Source organism: Pseudonaja textilis, chromosome 11 (genome assembly GCF_049901715.1).
Source record: "Pseudonaja textilis isolate UNSWEBS1 chromosome 11, rPseTex1.2, whole genome shotgun sequence".
In the NCBI taxonomy this organism is placed as follows: Eukaryota; Metazoa; Chordata; class Lepidosauria; order Squamata; family Elapidae; genus Pseudonaja; species Pseudonaja textilis.
Window position 1 is genome coordinate 12,118,567 of NC_142000.1, and position 13,006 is coordinate 12,131,572.

General features: G+C 42.1%; 1 protein-coding gene across 1 annotated transcript; it reads right to left on the minus strand.

The window, feature by feature from the left end:
• Positions 1–207: 207 nt before the first annotated feature.
• RRAD (RRAD, Ras related glycolysis inhibitor and calcium channel regulator) lies at positions 208–9,934 on the minus strand. Its single transcript, XM_026719068.2, has 5 exons — positions 9,804–9,934; positions 7,998–8,430; positions 5,698–5,771; positions 4,213–4,417; positions 208–1,443 (listed from the first exon to the last, which is right to left on the minus strand). The coding sequence occupies exons 2-5, from the start codon at positions 8,419–8,421 to the stop codon at positions 1,166–1,168; spliced, it is 981 nt and encodes a 326-aa protein (XP_026574853.2). The 5' UTR covers positions 8,422–8,430; positions 9,804–9,934; the 3' UTR covers positions 208–1,165.
• Between the last annotated feature and the right edge of the window lie 3,072 nt (positions 9,935–13,006).

Here is a 13,006-nt window from a genome sequence, read left to right on the forward strand (position 1 = left end):
TATAATGAGGCTCCTTACTTTCAAAGAAGTTTGCCAAAGAATATATACGTATTCCCCTTTATATCTGTAGATATTTGTATCTACTTCCTCTATTAGGGACCACCTAGGTTATTTATTACCAACACAATGATCTGGTTTGTAGATATTAGTGTTAATAATGTTTAAAATGCCAAAAATATCTTTTTTTTAGAAAAAGAAAAAGAAAACTTTCTATCGTAACCAGAAATACTTTATTATAAAATCTGCATGTAAACAAGTAACAAACATTTAAAAGAAAGTGCAAATCAACTTCCAAAAATTGTAATTTATTATATATTTTTTTTTCTTTTTCTCCAACCAACAACTCTTTGAAGTCCACCCACCCTCCAACCCCATGTAACTTCTAAAAAATAATTGCTTATATATAGATCTATCTCCTGGGCAACCTTTGGTAAGTCACTTTGGGCCAGCAATCATGAAATACCCTTGGAGGTCCCATGCTGGAGATAGCCAATTAATTTCCTTGAGCATCTATCCCTCCCGCCCATGGCGCTTTGAAAATACAAACTCCAAAACTTCCACTCATATGAAACAGCTTGGCTGCTTTCCACCTGATAACGAAGTCCACCTGGATGCTTTCACTCCGATCCAGAGATTTGGTTTAAATCACCTTTGAATCATCTAATTGAGATGCAGACATCCAACCCATCCCACCCAAAAGAAGTGTGTACGAGCCTGCATACACGGTTAAAGTTTTGTTTGGCCAAGGAGATATGTTTACAATGATCTTATTTATTTTTTTTCTTTGCTTCTTTTCCGTATCATCGTGCATGTCTTTTGATTCCCTGATATTCACCGGACAGCTAGCAATTTTACACAGTGAGACCGAAGGGGTTACAAAGCTGCTGAATTATTATTATTATTATTATTATTATTATTATTATTATTATTATTCAGTTCTTTTGCTGAAGGTTAGAAACCTTTCTAAGAATGATGGTCCTGTAATCTCCTTTCCCAGCGTTGCGTAGGAACTGTAAGGCATGAAGGAAGCCACTTCCCTCCGTTCTGTCGCTTCGCACAAGGTCCTTTTTCCTCACTCTTTAACTGCCAGAGACAGGTTCACAACACACCCACACACACTCACATACTTCTAATTTTGCCACGAGCCCCACCCCCACCCTTTTTTTTAAAGTACTGATAAGTCATGGCAGGACTTGGATTTGGCTTTGAAGGCCATCTTCTTGTTGTTTTTGGCCACCATTTTCCCAAGGAACCGCTTGGCCTTCTTACTGATGCTTTCTCTCCTCTTCGTGTTGGCCATTCTTCGGGCATTGTCTTCTTTGCTGTCTTTGCGTAGCCGAATCTGCCGGACGATCCCCTCAAAGAGGTCTTTGACGTTGTGATGAAGTGCGGCTGAGGTCTCGATAAACTTGCAGTCAAAGACAACGGCACAAGCCCGTCCCTCTGAGGGGTGGAAGAGAGAAGGCTGAGATTAGTTCAACCATGCAGAATCAATGCAACACAAGCTCTGCTTCTGGATTTGGAGGGGAATGGATCATAGGTTAAGGGTTGGAAGGTGCAGGACAAGAGAAGGTGCAGGACAAGAGACAAGAGGTGCAGGACAAGAGAAGGTGCAGGCATGAAAAAGAAAGGGTATCTCAGGTCAAGCAGATTCCTAAAGTAATCCAAGATTGTCTTATCAGGACAACAATGGAATGAATGCAGATACTCTACTGCTTTCTTGCAGCTGTATCTCAGTGGTGGGACATCTGTTTTCCATGATGTTCAATCTCCAGAAACAGAACTCCAGAAGTTCAGTCTCCAGAAAGAGAACTCCAGAAGTTCAATCTCTAGAAAGAGAACTCCAGAAGTTCAATCTCTAGAAAGAGAACTCCAAAAGTTCAGTCTCCAGAAAGAAAACTTCAGTAGTTCTCTCTCCAGAAAGAAAACTGTTCCCTGAAATAAGTACAGTAATGGCTATTCAACATATTCAACAATGTGATAGTTGCGGGGTCCCAGGCTTGTGTGATCACTTCTGACAAGCAAAGTCAAGGTGGAAGCCAGATTCACTTAACGACCATGTTACTAACATAACTGCAGGGAGTCACTTAAAAATGTGTCAAGAAAGGTCATAAAATGAGGCAAAAACTCACTTCACTGTCTCGCTTAGCAAGACAAATTTTGGGCTCATTTATATTGGTCAATCAAGGACTACCTTTATTTATTAATTTAACTGTTGCTGTTTTTTTGCCTTATACATCACACACAGTCAGTTATTTGTGAGATGGGTGACAAATTAACAAATGGTCGTAAATTACTCTTAGGTAACTTGCTAGATTCCTAGACCTACAAAAAAAAAAGGCCATTCATCCTGGTCTGAGTAACTTTCCCAACCTGCTGTTCTCGGTTGGGTTATGAAACTCATAACGACCAGCTAGGATGTCTCATGGCACAAGAAGCCACTAGTAAAACTGAGGCAGGGAACTGTTCGGATTATTTTCTAGGAGCAAAATGTTTCCCAGCCACTGAGAAGCTGCACTTCAAAAGGTTCACACAGTTCAGCTCTCCGCTATCATTCAGAGGTGCATTATGAGCTGGGAACACATAGCAACCATCCTTGTGGCTGATAAGAAATTCCATTTGTTTGCTGTTCTTAACACACCTAAATGCACACAGATGTTCCTCCCACTCTATTCTTATTCTTTGCTCCCACCCCTTAAATCCACAGGCCTACAATATTCAGATAAGAGGACAGACACAAACTTCAGAGGATAATTAGCTGCAGAAAAAACAGTTACTACCAACTCCTTCTCTCAAAATGATGCTACAGAGCACTGCACACCAGAACAACTAGACACAAGGACAGTTTTTCCCCGAACGCCATCACTCTGCTAAACAAATCATTCCCACAACACTGTTCAACTATTACAAAGCTGCACTACTATTACTATTAATCTTCTCATCACTCCTTATCACCCATCCCCTCCCACTTATGATTGTATGACTGTAACCTTGTTGCTTGTATCCTAATGATTTTTATTGACTGTTTCCTAGTATGATTTGATTGCTTATTGTATCCTATGACTATCATTGTGTTGTACCTTATGATTCCTGACTCATATTGTATTTTTTTTCTGTTATGTACACTGAGAGCATTTACACCAAGACCAATTCCTTGTGTGTCCAATCACACTTGGCCAAAAAAGAATTCTATTCTATTCTATTCTATTCTATTCTATTCTATTCTATTCTATTCTACTCTACTCTACTCTACTCTACTCTACTCTACTCTACTCTATTCTATGAAAAAAAGATTTTTTAACTGACCAAAGAATTGTTTCATACTATATTACTATATATTGGATCATCATGAGGTCAGAGCTATTGTTTTTTCTGAATATTGTGAACCAAGATAGTATATCTATAATGCCATGTTGGAATGCTGAAGTTATTAAACTGATTTTACAGGCACAGTGCAGAGATGAATTGGATTCCAAACAGGTCACCTGATCTTTTGAACAACTGGTCCCAATTGTGCCCCCATATTTGGGAAGAGTTAAATAAATGTCTGGATGTTTCACTAACATATTACAGGTTATCCTCACCTTATGACCCCAGTTGAGCCCAGCAATTCCATTGCTAGGCAAGGCCGTTGCTAAGTAAGTTTTGCTCATTTGGATGAGTCACAGCTGTGCAGTTGTTAAGTGAATCATGTGGACATTAAGCAAATCTGGCTTCCCCCCATTGGCTTTGCTCTTTGGAAGCTGGCAGGGAAGGTTACAAGTGGTGGTTGCATGACCCGGGGACAGAACAACTGTCATAAGTACATGCCAGTTGCCAAGCATTCTAATTTTGATCATACTTTGGGCAAATGGTTGTAAGTGTGGAAAAAGGTCCTAAGTCTCTTTTTTCAGCACCATTTAACTTCAAATGGTCACTAAACAAATGATTTTAAGTCAAGGATACCTGGGCTCAATACCAGTGAAATGACTCACTATTTACCAATGTTGATAGTCACCAATGGATCAAGGGACACATGCTCAATCGACACATTCTATCAATGGACACATGCTAAATCAGAGGCCTCCAAACTTGGCAACTTTAAGACTGGTGGACATCAACTCCCAGAATTCTCCAGCCAGCACTAATTTGAGAATTAAAGTTGCCAAGTTTGGGGATCCCTGTGCTAAACTGATCACCTTGGTTGAGTTTAGGTTGGAAATAATCTCTTACCATCTACAGAGACTTCCCGGGATCTAACCAGGTCGCTTTTGTTTCCAACAAGAATGATAGGAATGTCTTCCGTTTGCCGTGCCCTTCGTAGCTGAATCCTCAATTCAGAAGCTTTTTCGAAGCTGACTTTATCGGTCACTGAATAGACGATAATATAAGCATCTCCCATCTTCATACAATGGTTCTGAAGCCACTGGCTTTCATCCTAAGGTTTTTTTAAGAAAAATAAACATCAGTATTGCATCCGTTTTAATTATGTTAGACATTATCCACCTTTCAACTTCCTACTGAAATATAATTTTTTTAAAAAATATTCTTATAGGTCAACTTTCATTCAGGGCGGTTCATGGCAGCGGTGGTAATTTGTTAGATTTTATGTTGTCTTTCTAGAATTTCAAATTCTATCTTATACACTGGGTAGGAAATGTATGGAAATGTAATTAATAAAGAAGCTTGACTTGTTGTTTGTATGGATTGTAGGAAAATACAGCATTTTTGCTCGTAGCACATAAAGCGAATTCCTGCAACAGATTCACAGGTGTTCTATGCAAGGGGAGGTCAAAAAAGTCAAGATGGTAGCCCAGCCCTGTGACTGGAGCCCCACCTTTTTAATCTATTGCTTAAAGAACATCCTGATGAAAATAAAGACAAGTCATACAATTTTTTTTAATCTAGAGTCTCTCTCTCTCTCTAAGCTTGGCTACAATCTTCTATCCTCTTCTTACCTGATAGAAAGTTCTACTGAACTCTATGCACCTTAAATTTGAGTAACTATGCACAGGACTGTCATCAAGATAGAAAAACTACTCCCAAAAAACTCATAAGCTTAAACTCCAGTCTGCAGCATTTAAAAGGTAAAACAATTTGCATTGTAAGCAACTGCTGATCTGATAACACCTATGAAAATGCATTCATGTGTAGGCTGTAGTTTTAACTGATTTTTAACTTGGGGTATTCTTCCCCATGAGTTTAACAATGAGTGTTTCAGAGTGCATTGGGGGGCTGGGGCAGGGGGCGGGTTGGACTTCACACAATTCTTGTTCTGTTCTAAAGATTGATCTTGTGTTATCACAGATGGAGAAGTAGATCAGTGAAAGGAATCAGATTGGAAACCAAAGTTCTATAGATCTTAAGACAGACCTGAAGATGGATATTGCAAGGTCAACAAGAATCAAGATCCTAATCCCGCATTTCTGTAGCTGCCCATCTCAACAAAGATGGGTGGTTTCATTGTAACTAAAAATAAACCCTAATTTGATTATATTTAATTTTGGCCTTGTTGAAGCCCAAATTCAGACACAGTGGGACAGTCCACATATTCAGTAACTAAACCTAAAACAAACCTTAAAACAGTGATTTCACAAGAAATCAATCCAAATCACTAACCTTCCACACAAAACAGTAGATAAAAAATGCTATTAGCTATGAAAAGGGAGATAACTGTAAATAACTGTAAACCGAATATTTGAAAAAGTAAATCTTTACCTGCTCCCATATGTCAAACACCACAAGAGAAGCTTCTTCTCCATCAACTATAATAGATCTGTCATATGTATTGCCTGAAAGACAAACCAAGGAGACTTTAGGACAAAATGTTAAGCTTACACAAAAGGAAAAGTAATGTTTTATCATGGAAAACAAAATCCAATCTTTATGAAGCCAACTGAAATGTTACAAAATAAGATAAAACTTTCAAATTTCCAATAATCAATAAAAATACACATTTCTTTTCTCCCCCTGAATTGTGCTTCGTGGAGAGTTATTGGAAATCTTGCACCCAATCTGCTAAAATTTCAACTCTGTCCATAAATGTTACATCCTCAATATATTGTTTGTTTATATTTTCTATGGCACTTATTGAAGCCAAGCAAAGCTTGGAGAATGCACTTGAGTCTGATCCAGTGACACTACTACCCAAATGAAACCTAACCCTAAATAAAAAAATAAATGCAGTGGACAGCATGCAGCTGAGAAATACAGACACAAAATTGTAGACTTAATTTAACTTATTTAAAAAGTTCAAAACATTTGAACTTGTGCTCAAGCTAGTGTGTTTCAGCTGTCCAAATGAATTGCAACGCAAAATGTTGGAGCTTAATTGAGCCTAAGAACATTAGAGTAAATGATAAGTGTCCATTAAAAATTCTACCGCTGCTTTCAATTATTTGTAAACCATTCTGACATAGGGGATGATGGGGAAAATAACATAGCATGAAAGTTGCACCGGTTTTACTTTTACATTTATTTTCCTTAAGTCTGGACAGGCTGGATAAAGCAAGGAAAATGCAGAAACATAAACGATGGTATGCAATGAAATAAAGAACCGAGCAACTCTCGATATATTTTTTTCCCTAAATAAGTTTTGACCTCTTTTCAAAGTATCAGTGGGCACATAATCATTTTAGAAAACGCTTTCACCACTGTATAGTGATTGGAAGTGATGGAAGCCTCTCCAAAGTATTTTTCTTTGTTTTAAAAGAATATTTCAAAACATAAAGGCATTTAAAAACCAGAGGTTTATCAGACATATGTTTCCTGTTCCACAGCACCGGCATCCACCAAATGTGTGGAATTTGAATTCCCAGCAATGGGAATTTAAGATTGGGGGGGAGGGGGTGGAATTCTGAAAGTTGAAGTCCACCCAACTGGAAGATGCCCAAGACTGCCTCAATTAACGGAAGAACGCTCCTAACGCTATTTAGGAACTACAATGTACATTTCCTAGCATAGTTGACGTGTCCAGTGGAAGCAAAGCTGAATTTCTTTTCCTGTGCTTGGGGATTTCACTGTTTTTAAGACTAAGTTGCACTTCCTTCTGGCTTAGAATAAAATCTTTGCTGGTGCCAGCTTCAACATGGCCGGAAATGGGCACCGCTGATTTCAAGCAGACGTGGGCAGAGGAGATGATGATGATCACAGGGATGCAAAAACAGTACCAACAAAGGAGAATACTTGTTACTCTGGGTAGAAATGGAGGGTCCTTGATGAGCTCTGAGGTTGGTTGGTTGTTTTCTGGCAGACGTTTCATTACCTAACTAGGTAACCTCATCAGTGCTAGTAAGGAATGGAGTTTGCTAGCACTTACTAGCTGTGATGATGTTACTTAGATAATGAAATGTCTGCCAGAAAACAACCAAGCTCATTACCCAACTAGGTCACCTGATCAGTGCTAGTAAGGATTGGGGTTTGCTAGCAGTTATCAGTACTGATGAAGCCACCTAGTTGGGTATGAGATAGATCAAGGGCCTTCAAATTTGGCAAGTTTGCGGACTTCCAACTCCCAGAATTCCTGAGCTAACATGACTGGAGGAGGAATTCTGGGAGTTGGAAGTCCACAAGCCTTAAAACTATCGAGTTGGAAGACCCCCCTGAGATAGATTAACAGTTGGAAGGGACCTTGTAGGTCATCTAGTCCAACCCACCCACCCCCCACTCCCCAAGCACCATTTCTGACAAATGGGGGTCCAGTCTCTCCTTGAAAGCTTCCAGGGATGAAGCTCCCACAACTTCCGAGTAACAGAATCACGAAGCGACAACCAAAACTCAGAGACCACCAAAGGACCCTTAGCGCTTGGGATTGGCTCTCCTACCCCAGGCAGAGCTACTCCTGGTTGGGGGGGCAAAGCCTCTCTCCCCGCCCATCCCCAAGCCCCCATCCTCAAACCACCCCCATCATCAGAAAGGCAGAGCTACTCCTGGTTGCGGGGGGCAAAGCCTCTCTTTCCTCCACCCCCGTCCTCTTTGACAGCCCTCAGCCTCCCCTTCCCCTCCCCCGGCTCTCTCACCTGCCTCCTCGGCGTCCGGGCTGTCCTCTACGCCCCCGAAGATCCTGGCCAGGCTGGTCTTGCCCACGCCGTGCTCACCCAGCAGCATGACCTTGTAGAGGCCGCCTTCCGAGTCGCTGCCGGAGGAGATGACCGAGTCGGAGGAGTCGGACGCCCAGCCCTGCCGCTGCGCCTCCTCTTCCTCCTCCTCCTCCTCCTCGCTCGGGTTGTAGGAGGTGCAGCGGATCAGGCCGGCGAGCTGGCCCCGGGGCGAAGGCGGCAGCGAAGCCTGGAGGTCCCGCTCGTCCACCGGCATGCTGCGCCGATGAAGGGGCGGCGGCTGCTGGTGCTGATGCGGATGGTGGTGGTGCTGATGGGCCGCGAAGGGCATGCTGCCGCGCCGCTTGTCCAGGTACCTCAGTTTGTCGCCGCGGTTCAGGGTCATGGGGGGCGCCTGGCGTGGAGGGGGGAGGTGGGGGGAGGGGGAGAGAAGGAAAGGAGAAAGAGCTCAGCGCGTTCCCACGACTCGGGTGTTCATCCGGAGCAACGAGAAAGGTCTTAGCGCGTTCCCACGACTCGGGTGTTAATCCGGAGCAAAGTCCATTGCAAATGCAAACGGAGAAAGGGAAGAAAGCGAGGCATACACACACATACACGCACACGCACGCACACTTCTCCGCGGGTTCTTTAAGCAGATACAGACTAACAGAGTTGGAAGGGACCTTGGAGGTCATCTAGTCCAACCCTCCGCCCAAGCAGGAGAGACCCTACTACACCATTCCTGACAAAAGGCAGTCCAAGTCTCTTCTTGAAAGCTTCCAGCGACGAAGCTCCCACAACTTCCTAGCGCTTAGACTTTATAGCCCGATTCTTTACTCCGAATTCAATCCGTCCCCCGATCCTTCGTCTCCCTTTTCCCTATTGCCGGTTTCCTATCCGCGCTTCGGATCGCGCCGTGCGTGGGAAGGGGGGGTTAGGTGGGAAAAAATGAGTTCGGAAAACCGGAGCAGTTTAAGGAGCAACGGATTAATCCGGAGGTTCGTAACCCGGGAGGTACATTAAACCGGATCGGAGGGAGGGTCCACCTCCCCAAAAAAGCAAGAAAAAAAAAGACGTGAAGGGAAGCGGGGAAATCCCAGCCCCCTCCAGCGCACAGCAGCCAAGTCCGTCTCCCCCACGAAACCTGGATGCGCGGGAGATCCACGCGAGACCCATCCTTTCCCTTTCTTTTTTTCCTTCCCTTTCCTTCCTTTCCTTCCTTTTCTCCTTCCCCTTTCCTTTCCTTTCTTTTTCCTTTCCTTTTCCTTTCCTTCCTCCTTTTCTTCCTCCTTTTCTTCCTCCTTTCCTTTCCTTTTCCCTTTCCTTTTCCCTTTCCTTCCTTTCCTTTCCTTCCTTTCCTTTCCTTCCTTCTTTCCTCCTTTCCTTCCTCCTTTCCTTCTTTTTTCTTTCCCTTTTTCCTTTCCTTCCTTTTTTCCTTTACTTTTCCTTTTCTTCCTCCTTTCCTTCCTCCTTTCCTTTTTCCTTTCCTTCCTTCTTTCCTCCTTTCCTTCCTCCTTTCCTTTCCTTTTTCCTTTCCCTTTTCCTTTCGTTCCTTCCTTCCTCCTTTCCTTCCTCCTTTCCTTTTTCCTTCCTTTTTCCCTCTTTCCTTTCCTTTTTCCTTTCCTTTCTTTTCTTCCTCCTTTCCTTTCCTTTTTTTCCTTTCCCCTTTCCTTTCTTTTTTTTTCTTTGCCGAGCAAAATCCCAGGGTAAAATTCCCCCCTACCTTTTAGCGAGCAAGGCAAAGAATAAAATAAAATAACCCAAGCACATCTCCGCAAGCAAACTTACCGTAGCGAGCGTCGTTTAGAATAAAAGCAAGATCCGAAACTCAAAAGGATTCGGCTACTTTTTTTTTGCGCTTTGATCTTTTTCTTTCTTTTTTTCTCCCGCAGTTGCGAACTGCCTCGGTTTTATCTTCCTCGTCCCTCCTCTCGGCGTGACTTTATAAAGAGGCTGCTACCCCGGGCCCCGCCTTTCATTTGGACGTCACAGTAGCCCCTAACCCAACCAGGTTCTGAATTAGAATTCTGGCTCTCTTCCCTCCACTCTTCACCCCCCCCCCACCCCTTCCCCTCCTCTCTCCTCTGCTTGGAAAAGGGTGCCCTACTGGGACCACGTTTAGTCACGGTTATTTCAGCACCCGGCAGAAAATCCAAGCAGTGGGGTTTTCCGTCCTCGTGTTTTAAAAAAATATGATCAACAGACGCGTTTAGCCCAAGCTCCCCCCCTCACCCCCCCCCCCAAAAAAAACCTTCTTGCTAAAGGCAGCGGCAGAGCAGCTATGGGATTTCCTTTCTGCTTGGCTAAGGAAACGAGGAGATTTTACAGTTACACCGAATTCTTGGCAGACAGAAAACATCCACCGCACCGAGTGCCAGATAAAAACGTGACATGTTGATTTATGTATTTTTAAAATGGGTTTGCAAATAGCCAAGAGAAGGTGGCAAAGTACAGGACTGAACAAGAATAGAGTAGAGTAGAGTAGAGTAGAGTAGAGTAGAGTGGAGTGGAGTGGAGTGGAGTGGAGTGGAGTGGAGTGGAGTGGAGTGGAGTAGAGTGGAGTAGAGTAGGAATAGAATAGAGGAGAGGAGAGGAGAATAGAGGATAGAATAGAGATAGAGATAGAGATAGAGATAGAGATAGAGATAGAGATAGAGATAGAGTAGAGTAGAGTAGAGTAGAGTAGAGTAGAGTAGAGTAGGAATAGAATAGAATAGAATAGAACATAACATAACAGAACAGAACAGAATAGAATAGAATAGAGTAGGAATAGAATAGAGGAGAGGAGAATAGAGGATAGAATAGAGATAGAGGTAGAGATAGACTAGAGTAGAGTAGAGTAGGAATAGTATAGAACAGAACAGAACAGAACAGAATAGAATAGAATAGAATAGAGTAGAGTAGAGTAGGAATAGAATAGAGGAGAGGAGAATAGAGGATAGAATAGAGATAGAGATAGAGATAGAGTAGAGTAGGAATAGGATAGGATAGGATAGGATAGGATAGGATAGGATAGGATAGAATAGAAGACAGAATAAAATAGAATAGGAATAGAATAGAGAATAGAATAGAGAATAGAGTAGAATAGAGAATAGAATAGAGATAGAATAGAGTAGAGTAGAATAGAATAGAGAATAGAATAGAGATAGAATAGAACAGAGATAGAAATAGAGAATAGAATAGAACGTAGAATAAAATTATAATAGAATGGAATGGAATGGAATGGAATAGAATAGAAAAACCCTTTATTAGCCAAGTGTGATTGGACACAAGGACTTTACCTCCGGTGCATACGCTCTCCGTGTACATACAAATAACAAAGTGATAGGTCATAGCTCATAAATTATAAGAAAGTTGTTAGATGATGCTTTGGTTATTTCCTTCATTCAGTGTACAACTGTCAATTTCAATGATTTTTAGAGTCTTGGGGAATTATGTCATTTGAATCTTTAGAGACATGATCCAAGAGCTCTATGAAATACATCAACCCAGTTAGTGAAAGCTGACAATGTGGTTTCTAATTTGGTCCAGGTATAGTTCAGTTTCAAATTAGACTGAGATGAGAGTGCTACAGAGCACACGCAGAGTACAATAATGGCTGATTCACTCCAGGGTGTGAGCTAAGCCTTATAACTATGCATGTATTCAGAATCATAGCATAGTGACTTTGAACTGTTCACTTTTATCCTTAGGCTGGTGACCTTCACTAAGAGAAAAGGAATTAATAATATGGTGGTCAGGGTGGATTTGAAAATGTTAAATGTATATGGACGCTCATATTTACATCCATCTTCAAACTGGGTGATTTTTCTGACTATAAATGTTTTACAGACTCTTGTGTAGCTTTAAAAGAAACGCCACAGTTTTCTCAATGAGTTGAATATCCCCCCAAATATTACATCACTTTCAACTTTCCTGGCTCCCGGGAGAATAATTCACATCTTACAGCATATCATTATTTCTGTTTCTTCATGGGGAATTAAACAGAGTTGAGGGTTAGGGACAAAAGGAATATCTGTCTCAATGTGACGTTTTCTGTTTGCAAATGCAATACACTAAATATAAGCACTGAGTTTTATTAATAGCCTGCCTTCTCATAGTAGCTGGGTAATCCATCAAGCGTACCTCTCTTATCATTGTGGCATCTAAGTGTACTGGGCCTTCAAATGCATAAGAAAATTAAAAATGATTTTTTTTATCTGTTTTGCATCTTATTAGATCTACATAGAATGCAACTAACCTAGACAAATTTGTGGCTGAAGTTGTAAAACTATTATGGCATACAATTTCCCAGAAACAATTCAGTTTTGTTTTCCACCTTAAAAAATGAAAAAGCCTGTAGGCTTTCACACATATAGTAAAGTATAGTAACAACAACGTTAAGTCCACTTAGGGTTTGCTGCCATAGGCACAATAGCATAGAGCCAATATTTGTGAAGATCATTTACCACGGCATTCAAAAAGGTAGGCAAAAGCTATTACTATGCTTCTGCTCTGTCACAATTATAGAAGAACAAGTTGGTTGATTCAAACGACATTGAGAACATCCAATCAGTGGAATGAGTTTCCACGAGAAGTTGTGGGAGCTCCAACGCGGCAGGTTTTTAATGGATAGCCATTTGTCTGAAATGGTATCGAGCAGGGATGGCAAACCTTTTTGTTGTGGTGTGCCGAAAGTGCGCGCCTGACAGCACCCGCAATGCAATGCGTCCCATCCCCTGTGCATGCGTGCGCAACACCCGCACTCCGCCCCCTTACCTGCACTGCACTTGTGTACACCTCCTAGCTGATTTTTGGCCTGTTTGAGGCCATTTTTGTCCTCCCGGAGGCTCGAAGGAAGCTCTGCAGCCTTGGGAGGATGAAAATGGGCCCATTTCGGCACTTCCGGTATTTCCGGTATTTTTCAGGCTCCCAAGGCTGCAGAGGCTTCCCTCGAGCCTCCAGGAGGGCAAAAATGGCCCCAAATGGGCCAAAAACCAACTGGGTGGCAG